This window comes from Chlamydotis macqueenii, chromosome 6 (genome assembly GCF_036417535.1).
Source record: "Chlamydotis macqueenii isolate bChlMac1 chromosome 6, bChlMac1.mat, whole genome shotgun sequence".
Taxonomy (NCBI): Eukaryota; Metazoa; Chordata; class Aves; order Otidiformes; family Otididae; genus Chlamydotis; species Chlamydotis macqueenii.
In genome coordinates, this window is record NC_141561.1 from 4,926,028 (window position 1) to 4,942,811 (window position 16,784).

General features: G+C 38.1%; 1 protein-coding gene across 5 annotated transcripts in view; it reads right to left on the reverse strand.

Moving 5' to 3' along the window:
* The window catches only part of ARHGAP15 (Rho GTPase activating protein 15), a 327,658-nt gene that overhangs the window by 296,968 nt on the left and 13,906 nt on the right, over window positions 1-16,784 (reverse strand). For 4 of the 5 annotated variants that reach the window (XM_086750894.1, XM_086750893.1, XM_086750896.1 and 1 more), the window contains one exon: window positions 13,300-13,479. In XM_086750894.1, coding sequence (XP_086607020.1) covers window positions 13,300-13,464 — 165 coding nt within the window. In that variant the 5' untranslated portion in view covers window positions 13,465-13,479. Of the gene's footprint in view, window positions 1-2,678; window positions 2,719-13,299; window positions 13,480-16,784 lie in introns of those variants that run through there. The other variant, XM_086750898.1, reaches the window with a different exon arrangement.

Sequence of the window (16,784 nt, forward strand, 5' to 3'; positions counted from 1 at the left end):
CATAAACTCCAGCCCAAGTCAAAACCTCAGGTCTTGCAAATACATTTATCACAATTGCAGCTGGAGAGCCCTACTGATAGGACACACTGTTTTCACCTGAAGGGAAGAAAAAAAGAGATTTCTTATTGTCTATGAAGGAACCACAAGTACCTGTGACTACTCAAAAAGAAAAGTATATCTCCAACTCCTTGCCCCACAAATAGACACTTCGCTGTTGATTCTATGTCTACAGGAAATTTTGCAAGACTTCAGAAGAGTACAAGAATTATATTTTCTTATTTTTTTAAAAAAATTCAATAATGTAATAAATCAGAACCAGATCCCCGAAAATAAAAAAAAAAAGTGAAAACCTTAAGAAGATACCCTAAGAAATTCCAGGAAAAACTCTGGCAGCTGTGGGAGGATATGAGCTGTTCAGAAGGAATACAAACATTTAAATAATATATCTTGCTGGAAATTAGGCTTTGTGAGAAATCCCATTGATTTCTTTTAAGTCATTTTATTAAAAGCTCTATTAATGCTTGGCTTGCACTTTGTGGCTATGAGAGATGTTGGAATGAAGAGCTATCAAAGGTGGCTATCAAAGTTTTTTTCTTTTTTCCATTTAACTTTTTCTAACTATTAAGCTGCTCATTTTGTGGAGACAATCATTAGTGTCTTTAATGTGAAACAAAGCTTCTGGATAAGAGCTGCTAGCTGAAGATCAATATGAAAGATATCATTTCAGTTAGAGCTTTAATAACTGTAACAATAGGGAGCCTGGCATCGCCAGCTTTATGCATTAATGTAATTTAGAATCTACCAGGTACAAATCTTATCAAACATGAGCAGTGACTACATTGGGATTTTCTAGGTAAGGAAACTGTGTGAAAAATAGGAAGTATTTGAAAGGTAAACTTTCATGTAATCAGGCTCATCTGCCATAAAACCATGAAAGACTTTACATGAAGGAAAAAAAAAGAAACAACCCTAAAACTAAAATAAATGATTGGAAAATTATGGCAGTTTTTCAGGAACTGATGGTACATGGGCACATAATGTGCTCAGAGTATACTGGGATGTCTCTCTTGTTTAGATTATCATAAAAATCTTATGACCCATTTGACTGGAGGATTAAGAGTTTCAGCCAAATTCAGTACAATTTAAGATTTTCTACAAACCACCATATGTAGAAGTCCACACCTACCTAGACACACGTTGCACAGCTTTCAGCTAAACCACAGAATGGATGAGGAGCTTTATCCCAGGCTACCAGCCAAGCACCAGCTCTGGAGATGAGGAGCATGACCCTTCCTCCAGCCAAGACCCTCAGCTCCACACAGCTGCAGCAAATTCACCTTTCCCACCCCATTTCTCCCAGCCCATCTGCCTCCAACTTCCTTGACTCCCTACTTCCTCTGTGCTTTTCACAGTCACCAACCCATTCCCCCAACATTTCCCATGCTTTTGAGATTTTCATGGTGGCATCATCCTCCTTCTTCTGCAACAGCCATGTTGTTTCTTTTGCCAGCTCTTCAATTTCTTGATTAAAAAAAATAAATCCAAAAATCACCCCACAAAAAAGAAAATCAGGCCTGAAAATGTTAAAATGAAAACTTTTTGTTTTCCCTGCAAAGTTATTCTTAAAACCTGAAACAACACATTGGCATTTTTTTAAACAATTTGTTTAACTTGTGTCCAAATATCTTCAGGTTTAAGTGCTTACAGGTGGCCACTTTAGATTTACACTTTAATTTTGAGAAAGATCTAAACTGGGAACACTGAATTTTCAGTTTATCATTTGCTGATAAAAAATGGAAAGCTCAAAGTTGAAGTAGCCAACTACTGAAAAGAGTTGGCACCTGGCACTTTAATTTTTAAACATTGGGGGTTTTTTTTGTGTAATGAGGTTATAAAGTAAGAGTTTGACTTCAGGACCACAATCAAGAAGAATGAGCTCTTAAGGGTGACAGAACTGCTGATGTGAAGCTCAGTTAGTCCAAATCCCAGGTTTAGTCCAAATAAACACACAAAAGTTTGGATGCTTGTCTGGGTTTTCTACCTGCCTTGGGGCTAGAGATGTCATGAGAACAGATTTGCTCATCACAGCTGCAGTAGTTCCAGTTCTGGCCATGGGTGGAATATCCAGGAAAACAACCTTTCTTGCAGAGCTCCGGAATGGTGGGGGAAGTAAGGGAAAATGGGATAGGGTATGTCACAATCTTTCAAATTTTATTCCAAAAGTGGGGGAAGATTCAGACATTAGACAGGATAGCACATTTTTTTTCTTTATTTGGGTTTTGACTGTCCTCTTAAGTGCAAATTTTTACTGTGACTCTCAGAACATGTGGCAGCTCAGATAGTCAATAGTCATGAAAAGAAAGGCATAGCTGTTTCTAAAGTTTAAGCATATTCAGAAATATCCTACAATAACAAATATGACTTAGTAGTGTTGGCTCTGAGATAAAAACACTTTTTGGGTTTTTTTGGGTTTTTTTTGTTTTTTTTTTCTACAGGCTGTATACTGAGAAATGAAGCTGCTTCTTTCTCTCAAGGTGTAGGGTCTTGGGCCCTTCAAAGAGGAAGGTTTCAATTCCAATGCACACCCATAAACACAAAACCACAGATGATCAAGACCTATATCCATCAAGGCTATGTACCTCGCCAAACAAGGAATCAAACAGAAAATAAAATATTACCATGTTAACATCACTGGATCGGATCGTGCACTTATTGCTCCTGCAAAAAAAAAAAAATCGCTGACTTCAAAGGGAATTTGATCTGATTTAGGGCAGGAGAAAGCTGCTGTCAACTATTTGTCTAAGAATAGGCACGTTGCCTAACAAGGACACTCTGCTGTCTGTTTTAAAACCTCTCCTCAGTGCATTAAACAACATTTAGTAACTTGTCCGTATATCGTGCAACAGCACATGTATTTAGGGCATGCACAAAATAATTTGATCCCTGTTTCATCGCATCGGTAGTGCAGTTATTTCGCTGCGGTAAGAAAACAAACAAACAAACAAAAACCCCTGGTTCTTTACCTCTCCTGTCATGTCTCATTGGGTCACTTTGTGTCACATGACGTGATCGAATGTAACGCAATGCAAGGAGACACATGTCCCTTCTCATTGGAAATTTAAAGAAATGGAGCTTACTTTTCCCCTGTGGGAAACTATGCAGGTCAGGTGCCCAAGACTGGCGATGGGAAGTCTGATATCATCTCAGTTTCAGTACCTACATATTTCACGTCTTACGGCATTTTGAAAGGAAACGTGTTAGATGCCACGATTTAGCCGTAGCACAGTACTTAATAAGGATAGTGTAAGACCAATATAATTCCACAGCTTATGTTTCTTGTCACGGTGTGCACTGACACATATTGCCAAAGAGACTCTTTTAAATAATACTTTTAAATGTGCTTTTTGAAATATACACTGTAAAATATGAAAGCCCTCAGAGAAACCTAGTGCTGCTAAAAAGTACATGGATATATAATCAAGGGAACAGAGCTGATTAATGACAAAGCCAAAACAAGCCTTTTTTGACAAAAAATAGTGAAACTGTTAAGCACTGAGAATATAGATCAGGAAAACGTACAGGACCTGGGGCCAAGTTCTCCTCTCAGTTACACTGGCATAATTGTGGAATAACTCTGTTTCAATTAATAGAGTCAATATAATGAGAATAGAGTTATCTATGTAACGAGGATGATTTAAATGTGACAGTCGACCCAGCTCTGAGGCAGACTCTGTAATGTGTGCAAACGGGAGATGCATCATCTTCAGTCACATTTTACAGGTAGAGAAAGAGAAGAAAGGACTAAAAATCTCTTGGCAAGCCAATGTCTAAGCTGGGATGAGGGAAACAAGGCAAATTCCAGTCCACCTCCTTCTCCACTTGGTTGCAATAAATATAACAGAAGTCTATCAGGGAAGACCAGAAAAATATTACATATATAAAATATTATCTCTTTAACACCATGACGTATTGGTATCTCACTCCTCAAGCAACGAGGTGTAGCTTCATCGTGTGTCGAGACATTCAGCATCAGCTTAGTAACTTCAGTGTCATTAACATGTCTATATATTTGAGTGCCACTGTTTACAGCATAAAATAGCAGAAAAATTAGAAGCCTGAGAAGCACATTCGGAACAGATGCAGGAATCAGTGTTTCCTACCAGCAAAAAACACAAAGATGTGTGGAATGGACTATGAAATAATGAAAATAATACAAAAGGTCCGGGATCATTTCAATTTGAATTAGAAATTAAATTACAGAAAATAATACTATTCAGGGGGTTTTGTTTAGTTAAAACCTCATGTCTGAGTTTTCTCGGTCTGCTCAGTTTCCTTACCAGGACAGCTCAAAAGCTTCATTTTGCAGAGTTTTGGCACAAGCAAGTTTTGATCCAACCCCATGATTGTCCTTTGGCTTTGAACAAGCTAAGACAAAGGAGAGAAATATTCGGAGTTCTTAGCAATTCACCTCATTTATATCAAATTTATCATTTTTTATAGAAAGAATGAGAGGGGCATCTTTTTTCCTTTTTCTTCTAAACTCTTGTTGGTTATACAATGCCAGTCACAAGTTACCACTAAGAAATGAAGACTTCAGTCTGCACCTGCGTCCTGCTCTTAAACAAGATATCATGTCTTATGTAATGTACCCAAAACTTGATATTACCATACATTTCTACTGCTACTCCATAGATTACAGTAAAGCCAACAATTTCAAGAGAAGGAACACTTATTTACCCCTTGCATTTCCATTTGGGTTTTTTTAAGAACTGCTAGCACTACCCTAGAAAGTGTTTCCTGAGTGTTTCTTTATCAGCTTTTCTATTAGTTTGGAAAACCATGGTTTACTACTTTCTTGAAGAAAAAGGATTCATTGGTGGAAAAAAAATAATAATATTTTCTTTTTCCAAAGATACCTAAGAAGGCAAGTGAACACTTGGTAGCATTAGATTGAAGGGAGGAGTGCTCAAACCACCCTGCACCACAGCATCTGATATTCCCTCAAGGGAAAGGATCTCATTTTAAGGGAAACACCAACTTGTTAGGCAAAAGAGGAAGATTTGGGCTGGACTGCCCGTCATTGCCTTTCCAGCAGGTAGACATGCCTTGGTGTTACCATATGATGGTGAGAACTCTGGCCAGACATCTGACAGGGTGAACCCAGGGTTCCTGGTCCTGTCTGAGCTCTCGCGTGTGTGGTGACACCCCAGAGCACCAGATGCTTGAGAAGAGCCAGCACTGGCATGTCATGTCTCCACAGCTACCGCCAGCATCAGAGACAGAAAGGGCTGTTAAGAGGCAAGCACAGATGAAAAGAAAATATGAAACAAAAGAAGTGGAGCATGGGTTTTAGATGGTAAATTAAATAATGTTTTCACAGTCAAATTTTCTTTTTTTTTCCTCTTTAAGATATGTATTGCAACAGAGAGAAATGGCACATCTGAAGGAAAAAAAAATCCAACTACTTTAATTTTTTTGCCCTTTTATAGTTTTTGTATCAGCTTAAAAACATTTTTTAAATATTTACACCATGCTTTCTATGAAACTCAAAGGAATTTACAGGCTTTGAGGAACATATTGATCTTGTCAAACATCTCCCAAATTGTAGCCAACTCTGTTAATGAGAATACAAGTGTTGCATTCTTTCACTAGATGCTCGGAAAACAATGATGAGACACTCATAGACAGGACACAAAACTTAGGAAGGTCTTTCAATATCAAGCATCGCTTCAGATAATTGTATTTTCAAGCAGGTGATGGGAATGTCAACGTTTTGGAGACTGCAGGTCTTCTAGCTATCGTCTCCCCGATTTTTTAAGGAGGGGAAAAAAAAAAAAAAAAGGAAAGGAAAGGGAAAAAAAATTGGCATAGCCTGGTGCTCCTGGAGCATCAGCTGTTCCACCTGTAATCTCTAGTGTTGCTCTGCCCCCTTGTGCTGCTGCAACTGCAGAGCAGCCGCCTGCTGAAAATCCCCCTCTTGTCACTTCTCACTTTTCCGGCAAGTTCAAGGTCAGTGCCTAAGCTATTTTCAGCTCATCTCTTCTTGATCCATGCAGAGAAATGACAAGGTAACGTGATTGGGGGGGGTCAGCTGTATTACAGGAACCGTTACATAAACGGAGAACGTGGAAATCAATCCCAGCTGACAGTGTCTTCAGGATAATCGGCGCTCACTCCATGCCGCTGTCAGCTCTCCTGCGTCAAACACCATGTTACTTCTGTCAGATCCCTTTAACAAAGCCATATTCTCACTTTTGGCAAAGTAAATAAATATTTCACCCGGGCTTGCATTTAATTCATTGTTTGGAAAACTTTAACACTTTGGACTTGCAAAGAGTCCCCGTTTTACGGGAAAAGACGTCTTAGCCTGTCATGTCCATGACCGCCTGTGAAGGGCCTTGGCAAAGACACAGTCAGGTCTGATGAAATACCCCATTCTTTGTACTTTGTGCTTGATTTCTTCGTGCAGACGACTCTCCTCCAATCCTCCATTATCAAGCAGACCTCGGCTTCCCACAGTGCTTACCTAACCCACAGTTCTCCTCACCCCAACCTCATCAGGGCTTTTTCTCTAACATTTCAGGACACCTTCCTCAATTTGTCTGATTATTATTACTTCATCTGAACCATTTCCCCCCCTAACTAGACATTTTCCCTAACGCGGAATTATGAACATATCATTTCACAAGATGTGCCGTGTTAGCCGCGTCTCAGTGACAGCACATGGTATGTCAGTTTAGGGAAAGAACAGCTATTCTATCCCACCCACCTTGCGCTCTCGTGAAACTGCCAAGCCCGCGGTACTCCGCCGAAGAACCATTTACCATAATATTAGTTGTCAGTAAATTCAAAGACGGAACTCCTAAAGCTATAAAATGGATTAGAAGCAATTTAAAAAAGAATTAACAAACTAGAGTAAGAGTATACTGTCAACAAACAAATGCTTCATCATAGCACTGTAATTTGGAATTTTAATTACCCCTCTGCTTCTGTAACAAAACAATGTCTGAACTGGCAGCCATTTGAATCTCTCACAGGTCATTGAGCATTCTAGTTAATTACTCTATGAATAGCCTGTTTTTCTCCCCTCTGGAAACACGTTTCTAATGGCAGTCAAGGTCTGACAAATGTGTCATCTACATAATTAGCTAGGAAGCAACACAAAACATTAAACATGCTTTGTGCCGACAACTATCAAAACATTTCATTTGTTGTCAATTATTCATTACTTTGTAGGTTCTGAAGGGGTTGTTATTATGGAAATAAGTCCAGATGCTAACAAGGTTAGAGTTTTTTATTCAAATTAGTAATCAGAGGACTAACTTTAAAAAATGTAACCCGTATACGTTTATGGCAGCGTTCAATCAGTACTAAATTATAAACGAATTTAGTTAAGTTCAAGTTAAAATGGCCATGGCAGAGCACATACACTAATTTGTAGAGTTGCATCTCTCTTTGAAGTTTTAGGATCTAAGCTGGAGTAGCAAACTTTCAGAACCTTTGGCAAGACTAATTTGTGCTCGGTAAATAGAGTAAAGATTTTCACAGCATGAGATAATGTAAGATTGAAAAAAAAAAAAAAAAAAGAAAAAAAAAAACCTGGAGGTTTTTGAACCTTTTTTCTATCCTTCTGTCACACTGAGTAAAAGTCAAAATCAGCAATTCCGACTCATATAATATCTCGTCTGAACTTCAGTTTGGTTTAACAAGGAAGCCAAACCAGTTACATTCACCATTCCCTTAATAGAGCTGAAATGAATTTATCCTCGCTTTTAAGAAGAAATAGGTGCTGGTTATTTCTTTTTTCTATGATCTCATTAGGATGTTGCCTGTCGAGCTACGCAGCTGAAATGCTACAGTGAAAACGTTTGGAGGAGAAATAAATTAGGAGTTTAACAATAAAATTAACAACTTCTGTTTTAGCCAGGATTATTTCAGGTGAAGTGCTATAGTATGAATATACAATAAGGAATACCTTCTCCAGGGCATATATTAAAAAAAAAAAAAGGAAAAAAAAAGTCAGACAAACAAAACGGTCATTCTGAGCCTGAAAAAACACCTGCATACTGAACACTCATCCTGAAAAAGGGTTGGAAGGCAACTTGCATTTCTTCATTAAGAAAAATTGTTTATTGAAGGTAAATTGAACCCTAAAATACACACATTAATAATCTACTTTCAGCCTCCAAATCGGAAGAGTTTATGTTACGTAGGACATACTTGAGCACGCAGGCGCGTATCTGGGAGCGGTACCCAGTGTAGGCTGAGGGCCTCTGCCCCGGAGCCAGAGCAGCTCCTCAGGTGGGGAGCAAGGGACACGTGGATGAAACGGATGAAAAACCGGAATTAAGGGCCGAACGAGTCAGTCTACAAGCACGACACACACCAGAGAGCGAATCTGGGTTTCGAAAGCACAAAACCAGTTTGAACACAGTAAGGGGACATATGACACATTTCATTTCTCATTTTCCTGCACTAGAAAGGAGAACGACTAATGTTACTCAACAGATTTTTTTTTTTCTCACTTCTGATTTTTTCTTTTTTTTTTTTTGGACAATATTTGTGTTCAAGAAATAAAACTGCACTGTGTTTATGGACTCATTGCTTTTATATTTATATATTACATATTTTTATATTTATACCCTGAAATATTTGGAGCAGACAAAGTGTAAGCTTGCATTTGTTACCACAAATTACCATACTCATATATTTTTTCTACATCTGGCCCAGTGCTGTTACATGATTTGGGTAACACCTCCAAAGGTAACACCTTTGGAGCACTGCTATTTTCTTAAAGTAAATGCATCTATAATGGAGCCCATGACAATAAAATTTGCAGAGAATAAAGCCTGGACAGTCGCTATTAGAACACAATAAAGAAAATATTTTTCCCCTTCCACCTTAAATGTATACAACTGTGATACGAGGCGGCTTTTTGCTTTCAGAAATATTTTGTCAAGATTGGTTTTTTTTTTTTTGCTCCAGGATAAAAGTAAACTGTGGGGAAAAAAAAAAATTCTCAAAAACTTTCCCTAAATAAGCTATACTATAAAAGAAGCTCTGATGATCTCTCAGAGATTGAAATAATCCATTTTCAGCTAAAACTACCCATAGCAAGAAAACTGAAAATACTCTAAAAGAGGGCTGGAGTCTGTCTTGTAATTAACATTAAACAGATAACATATTTATGAGGAAGTCAAAATATTTTGGAAGCCGATAATCCTGTAAGCCTTAACATGGTACAAAAACAATAAATAAATGCAAAGTGTTACTGTTACACATGCCTGCCTGATCAATGGTTTTCACATATTGATCTATAAATGGAGTTGACAGTCTGTGTTGGCTGCACATTTTCCAAGCAGCTCTATTTTTGTACAAAACCAATACGGGCAATTACCTTTGTTTGAGATGCCAAGTCTTATCAATTCAACGTGATTTAGTGTCATTTTAATTAAATATCAGGGTCTACTTCAGGACAATCTATACAAACAAAGCCTCAAACTTGACTATAAGCTTGATTTGAAGTAAACATGCACAAGCCCTGCAATTTCAAAACATGGCTCAAAAACTCTGCTAAACAGAAGGCTTATATTTTTAGCAATTTTATTTCTGTCTTTTTGGCTAGCCATAACTTTGGCAAGTGTTCTGTGATCGCAGGAGTAAGAAACAAAAGAAGATTGCTTCCTGTTTCCCTTATAACGTATTAGAGAGATAAATAAACCTACCAGTTTGTTTAACCTAATCAGAAAAAGCTCTAATACATTAACATTTTGGAATGTCTAAATAGGTTCTAATTCTTCATACAGAGACCAATAAAAAAAAGACATTTCATTGTTTGAAGTTGTTTTGAATGAAGCAAAATGCACTTCCCTGGCGTTTAACAGATGAAAATAGCAAATATTCATTTACGTTGCTAGTTCAGGCACTAACATTAAGCACAGAAAGAGCCCTTGCTTACCACAGCCTGTGTCCAGATCATGATTTGTGCTCTTTAAAGTCTACATTAATATCAATTTTAACCTTTGCACAGAGCTCAAGCATTTTCATTGAAATAAATAACATAAACCTCCAAGAATCTACATTCAGCTTTTGCGTCAGTTAGCTTCTGCATCCCACATTTGCATCTTCGCTACTACAAAATGCACAAGTGCATATGGCCCTGCTGATGTGTGATGCAGATCCTTCTTTGTCACGCTATAGAAAATAATCTGTCCACCTTCAAAAGTATAGCCCCAGGTGTGCTTACAAGCATCACAGCAAATGCTTGAGAAGACAACAAATCCCTCAGAGAAAAGTATGTATTTTCTTCTCTATAAATCACCAGTGATCCTTCTAGTTTTCCGCCCGGTTTTTGCCGTTTATTGTTTGGAATGTTCCTATTTTTTTTTTTTCCAAACGTATTTCAGAAATATGTATTTCTATTGATTGTTCAAAATGTGCCAAATGCTGATTGCCTTAATCCACCGAAGTCAGCAGGTTTTGCATAAGTTGGGTAAAGAGGATTTGACCCATTTATTAATAGAACATAGAGGATAGCGCACGTGCCGAATATGGCTGGCGAAAGAGTAATATGGAGTCCCTTATTCAGACGTTTCTAGTTTTTAAAAAGAAAAATCTCTCTGATGATACAACAAAAATATTCAGTCAATGTAAAATAGAAAATAAGCATAATTGGTGGACATCTTAGAGATTATATCCATTATCTAAATAGAGGTAGATTGCTGGAAATGGAAAATTTCCAAATAGAAAAATCAGGACAAATATTTTTTCTCTTCTAGCACAAAATAGTTAGCTCTGCTTAGCATACTGGTAATATGTGTCATTTATCAGAGTTCTGTGTGCCTTTAAAGGCAAAAGTGAAGACTGAATATGGAAGACTGAGCACTGGAAAAGAAAGTAAAAACTTTTTTTTTTTTTTTTAAAAAAAGATTACTAAATGTGTGCATATATTTATATGCACACACACACGTACACATTTGTGCGTGTATGTCAGTCGGACCCTGCTCTTTCAAATCCCTTGGGCAAAGCCTGCTCTCCTCCATCCCTTTCCCCAAAATCCTCCACAAATCACACGTGCAGATTCAGACACATCAGCACACAATTGGTACCTGCAAGTGATATTCCACTGCTCTTTTAACTTGAATTTCCCTGCTTTTAAAGCACGTATTTGAAAACGTTTGGATCCTTCAGAATTCCGCCTTTGGTTTGGGCATTAGCAAACAACTTTAAGAGGCTTATTTAAGTAAATACGCCAAAACACTTTCAGTCTGTCAATATCTAGTCAGGAAATTCTGCATGGCAAAAAGAGATGAAAAGAATTGAAATAGAAAGGAAATTAGTAGCATGGCAAGCTTTCAATCTATTATGTCGGAGCCAAGTTTGCTTGGTAAAATGACACATACTCAGTAAAATTCCTCTTTTATATAATTAGCTGCTAAACAAATGTAACGCAAAGTAACTTCTCAGCTCCCAGCCAGTGAACATGCATTGTACCTGCTATGGTTATTGGAATGCAGCAGTGAATATTTATGTCTAATTTAAGTTTTTAGAGCCCTTGCTCTGTACCAGTCCGGCGTACTATCCCCAAAACTAAAGTTATGTAACAAGGTAATATCAACAATGAGAAACTGCATGATAAAATCCTGCCCAAAAGTGAAAAATGCTAATTTTGTCTCATTTAGCAGCTGGATACAGAAATGCTCATTAGTTTTAAGAGGGTTAATCCTTTTAACTTTTGCATATTGATATGCCAATTATGCCTAATTGTACAAGAGGCATCAGTCAAGGTAATAGTGCATAAACACATGAAAGTTATTAAGTACATCCCAACATGTAATAAAGTAGGTGTTAATTGGTAGCTGAGTTCTGCAGGCTATTGAGGTGGATAATTCATTGAGAGATGGATCACTTGTAATTTCTCTACATAATTCCTTTTGCAGTCTCATGCTGTGATGTTTTCATGCTTGTCAAAAACAACTGCAGCCTGGTGCCTTTTGTTAAACACAGCCAATAAAATATGTTAGGCATCATTAAATATACTTAACTTTTAAACTTTTTTGAAGGTATAGTTCTTCCTGATAACACATTATAGTATTCCCCGAAAATTACTATAAGCATCGTTTCAGGTTTGTAATGGAGGAACATTTCACCTCAGATAAAAAAGGAGGAAACATGTACAGTGTCTGAGGCAAATCATATTGTTTAATGGAAGTTAAATGAGTATCTTACCAGCTGGTAGCATCTAAACAGATTTTTTTTTTTTTTTTTGCCAAAAATATAAGGTGAAATGAGTTAGGCTATACCAGAGAAATTAATGATTAAAATAATGTATTTCTACATAAGTTTGAATCTTGAGTTTGAACTTTGAGTAAAAATGGAAGAAAATAGAGCTGTTATTGTAGGCTTCCTCCATTGAAAACTTTGTTAGGAAGCTGAAGATTTGGATATAATGGATAGGAATCCATTATACCAACAAATCAAAAATATTCATGGCTAGCACGGTTGTGAGAAGTGACTGAGACCTAGGACTCTGTCCCCAGCTAGCAGAGTTTTCTCCCTCATTTGCATTCTCTGAGAACAAAATGGATCTGGAGTCCAAAAAGTGGGTAACATTGCATAAATAATTTTGTAACATCATATGGCCCCAGCTGCAAGTTGCTACCATTATGGAAGAAAATTAACCAGGGGAGACTCATACCAATCAGTTTGTTTAGTAGCTCAGAAGGAGTACAGGGGCAGGCATGCAACTGGCAACAGAGTTCATCACCAACTATTTCATTTAAAAAGAAAATGCTAATGGATAAAAAAATTACTCAACTCTTTCAACTCTGTCAGCTATTAAAATAATAAAAGAAGTTCCGTGTCTGCTTTTTACAATTAATTCATTCTTACAGCAGGACTTATTTTTGTTACTGACAAGGTTGTAGTTTACTTACCGAGTTGTATTTCCACTTCTTTACCTTTCTCTGGTTTTAACATTTGCCTTTTCAGAAATTATGACATATAAGTGATGCTGTAAGTACTATCCTCTCCAGCAGCCATATTTAAGTACTGTAACACTTGAGAGTTGAGATGCTGAGGAGATGCTATTATTCCTGCCACCAAAGCTAAATTTTGTCTTTCAATGAAGAAAAATTGTGATTTCTATGCCTAGCCACACTCCTAAAAATGTATTAGTGCCATTAAATCCTTCCTTGCAAGTATGATCATGAAACCAGTATCTTAACCACACTCAAGATAATTCCGTAATTTAAAAAAAAAATTGTAAGACTCAGAAAATATTAGTAGTGTTTTACTTACAGGCTCAGTGACTTTCACATTCTCGGACAGAATCATAGATTTGCTTTGGCTCAGTCTATCATGGTGACTGTTGGCATTTTTGATCCTCATTTGAACAGCCCCCGTACTGTGGTGGGAAGGATTTGGCTTTTCAGAGGCCATATCAGTGGCTGTAGACCTCTCCATGGTTACTGGGTTGACCTGAAGAACATAAAATAAAAGTGTTAATCTAGGGACCCTTCATACAAACTGGTATTAATGCCAGTTATATGTCACTGTAGTCAGGAGAAGAAGCTGAGTTATCTTGCTGGCAAGATCTTGATCATCTTTGAACACGAGGATAACTATCAGCTGTGTCAGCCTGTAGTTTTATTATTGTCCTTATCACTCACTCATCCATACTGCCTTGGAAGAGTTAGTTTGTGTAGAAGATTATCCTTATCTCAAAAGCCATTCTCCTCTATGGTGTAATCTCCCCGCAAGCCCCTGTCATGTCCAGCTGGCAGCCACTACACTTTGTCTTTGGCCCTGCTCGCACTACACATTTTAAATCTTGCAAAGGAAAACAATGTGCTGTGAAGCCAATTAACATCTCTTACCTCCACAGTTCAATACATGCATGCTACAAGCGCATTACAGGACCATGCTGCAACCCTGCTAGTGTCCTAGATTCAAACCCAGATCTAATAAATTGTCCTTTAATTTTACCAACAACATGGATGGGATTTTCGTTTCTCAATTCATTTTTAGAATTCTGAAATGAGGAAATGGCTGAGCACATCAGCTCTTAAGCCCTTGGACGGACCAGGGGGAACTTGTACAGAATGCCCACCTTCTCTAGCGGTGCTGCAGTTAGATCTCCTGTCTTGGCCATAGTGGAAATCAACAAGCTGTTCCAGCTATTCAAATTCCCAAAACATATTCCACCAGCAAGATTTGCTTCATGTTTCCTTTACAAAGCATCAAGACAGCGATGTACAAAATATCAGGACTAAGTACACCACTCGCTCTATTTTTCTCCCCCTAGTTCATCCTGACACTACTGTACATAACTCATAGGTGAAGTAATATGGTAAGAGTCACAAGAAAATTTGCTATTTATATTGCTGTGTATGAGAAAATGCGGAAGGAAGAGATCTATATAAGCTGGAATTGCTGGTTTCCCTACTACAGAGCCAGGGAAATGGAAATCCATTTAAGTGAAATTACAATACAAACTATTGAAAATCAGCATTTTCCAAATGGGTTTAAAAAGCACAAGCTTTTCTAGCAACACCTCCCCAGCCTCTGAAGACTCTAAAAGATGAAATTCCCTGATTTCTAGACAGTCTGTTTCTATGAAGGCATCAGAGTAGAGGAAGATATAGTATGGGTGTGAAGGTGGGAGAGAGAGATAAGGAGTGCTACTGCATGTCTCTGGGCAGGACCACAGCTCTTGTGCTGGTGGAAGGACACAGCTCTCATAGCTTCACCCTCCCTGGCCCCAGTAAACCAATTCCTTACAGGAAACTGCCTTAGATATAGAGGTTGATAATGAGAGGGCATAGAATCATAGAATCTTAAGGTTGGAAGAGACCTCCAAGATCATCAAGTCCAACCGTCAACTTAACACCACCATGCCTACTAAACCATGTCCAGGTCATGCAGTCACAGAATGGCTGAGGTTGGAAGAGACCTCTGGAGGTCATTTAGTCCAACTCCCTTGCTCAAGAAGGACTACCTAGAGCTAGTTGCTTGTGACCATGTCCATAGAGCTTTTGAATATCTTCAGGGGGATTTAAACTCATACAGCCAGAGATATGGAAAAGCAAGTAAACAGGGCACTTCTGAAGAGAGAAATGAGAAGTGCTTTGAGATTAGCCATTACTCACTCAATGTTACATCCTGTGATAGAAACACTAACTTTAGTAAAAGCAACAGCAAAGCTTATACTCATTGGCTGTTTCCTGCACTGCATTAGTTACTCAAGGATTCCTACAGAAGTTGAACCCCAGAAAAAAGAGGACAAAAATATGGCTAAAGCAGTTTCCTGCTACTCTATGCATGTCTCTTTCTGCTTCGTATATGATGCTAGGGAAAACTCTTTGCTCAAATCTTTAGGAGACAGCACTGTGTGTTCTTCCTTTCTGAGACACTTCTCACCACCCTTCGGAGTAGTCACCACTCAAACCTATGTCACAGGGACACTCTGCCATTTTGGCAGTAATGTCTGCAGCAATGCTAAGTGGGAAAATACTTTTTTCCTCTTTCTAAACTTGGAGAATCAAACCATTTTGTATTTCATGTTGGTATTGGACCAAAATTGCTTCTCAACAGATTTTCAGTAGGCTCCAGGCTGGAGAGCTGATCAGACTTGAGAGACGAGAGCAACACTGGCTCTGTCACTGATCCAATGTTTGGCTGGAGCATTTCTCAGATTTTCTTCTGAAATCTCCCACCTATAAAACTCTGACATATCTCTTCTTGGGTGCATTGTGAGTTTTAATTAGGTAGTCTCTGCCTGATGTTGTCAGTACACGATGTGCTATAAAAAAGTTTAATAGTGTGACAAAATCATGCCCTGCGTCTCAAGTAGGAGAACAGTCAGTACACAACAAGTCTGCAAATACTTTTGAAATTTTTTTTCTAATCTCATTGAACATTAGTTATTTTTCACCAAAATTGGTACTACTTCACAAGTATTACAAGGAGACTTTCTGAAGCACCAAAATTACAGAAACCAACATAAAATAAAAGAAAAGAAAAAACCCAAACCATAACATTTCCTCTGTCTGATTTTTTTTGTCTTATAGCATGGTGAGATCTTGCAGAATATGAAGGAGATCTTGCAGAACATAAAGGGAAGGTACAAGTTACAAAGTTGTTTCCTTAGGATTTCCAGGTAGAAACCCCTTGCTGCCCAAACTCCATTAAGACTCCTGACAGAGCCATCAGCTCCGCGTGCCAGTAGATGGCACCCTGAATATGAGCTCCAGAAACGCAACGGTGTTGCATTCACTTTTGCAAGAATTTCGTGATATGTATGCTCTGCCCTCTTTTTTTTTTTTCTTTTCAACTTTTAAAAAATAACAGAGTGGAAACACAGTCAGGAAAGAGATAATATAGTAACAGGAAAGAGAAAAAGGATCCTATATGACTTTCTTATGATTTGGTGCTTCCAAACTGTTACTAGCAGCACCAGGGCCAAGTTTGGGTCAGTTTTGCAGGGGAATTCGTTTCACTTACTTTGGAAGGCAGAGCTGCCAAGCTCTGTGCAACTGCTTGTGAGGCACTCAGTGTTCATTATATAATTAGCTAATTTGCCTTTTGGCAAATAGTTAGCATCTGGATATAAATTTTAGTTTTGAAACCTCCTACGGTTGATTTGCTGGAGAAAGGTATTAAACCAAGACAGACTTTACCCCCCTCCCCTCCCTGTTGTTTATAGAGTTCCTGGAGCAAAGAAGGAGCACATAATTTTAAGGCATTTGCCTAAGAAAAGGGGGACTGGGTAACACCCTGAAAAA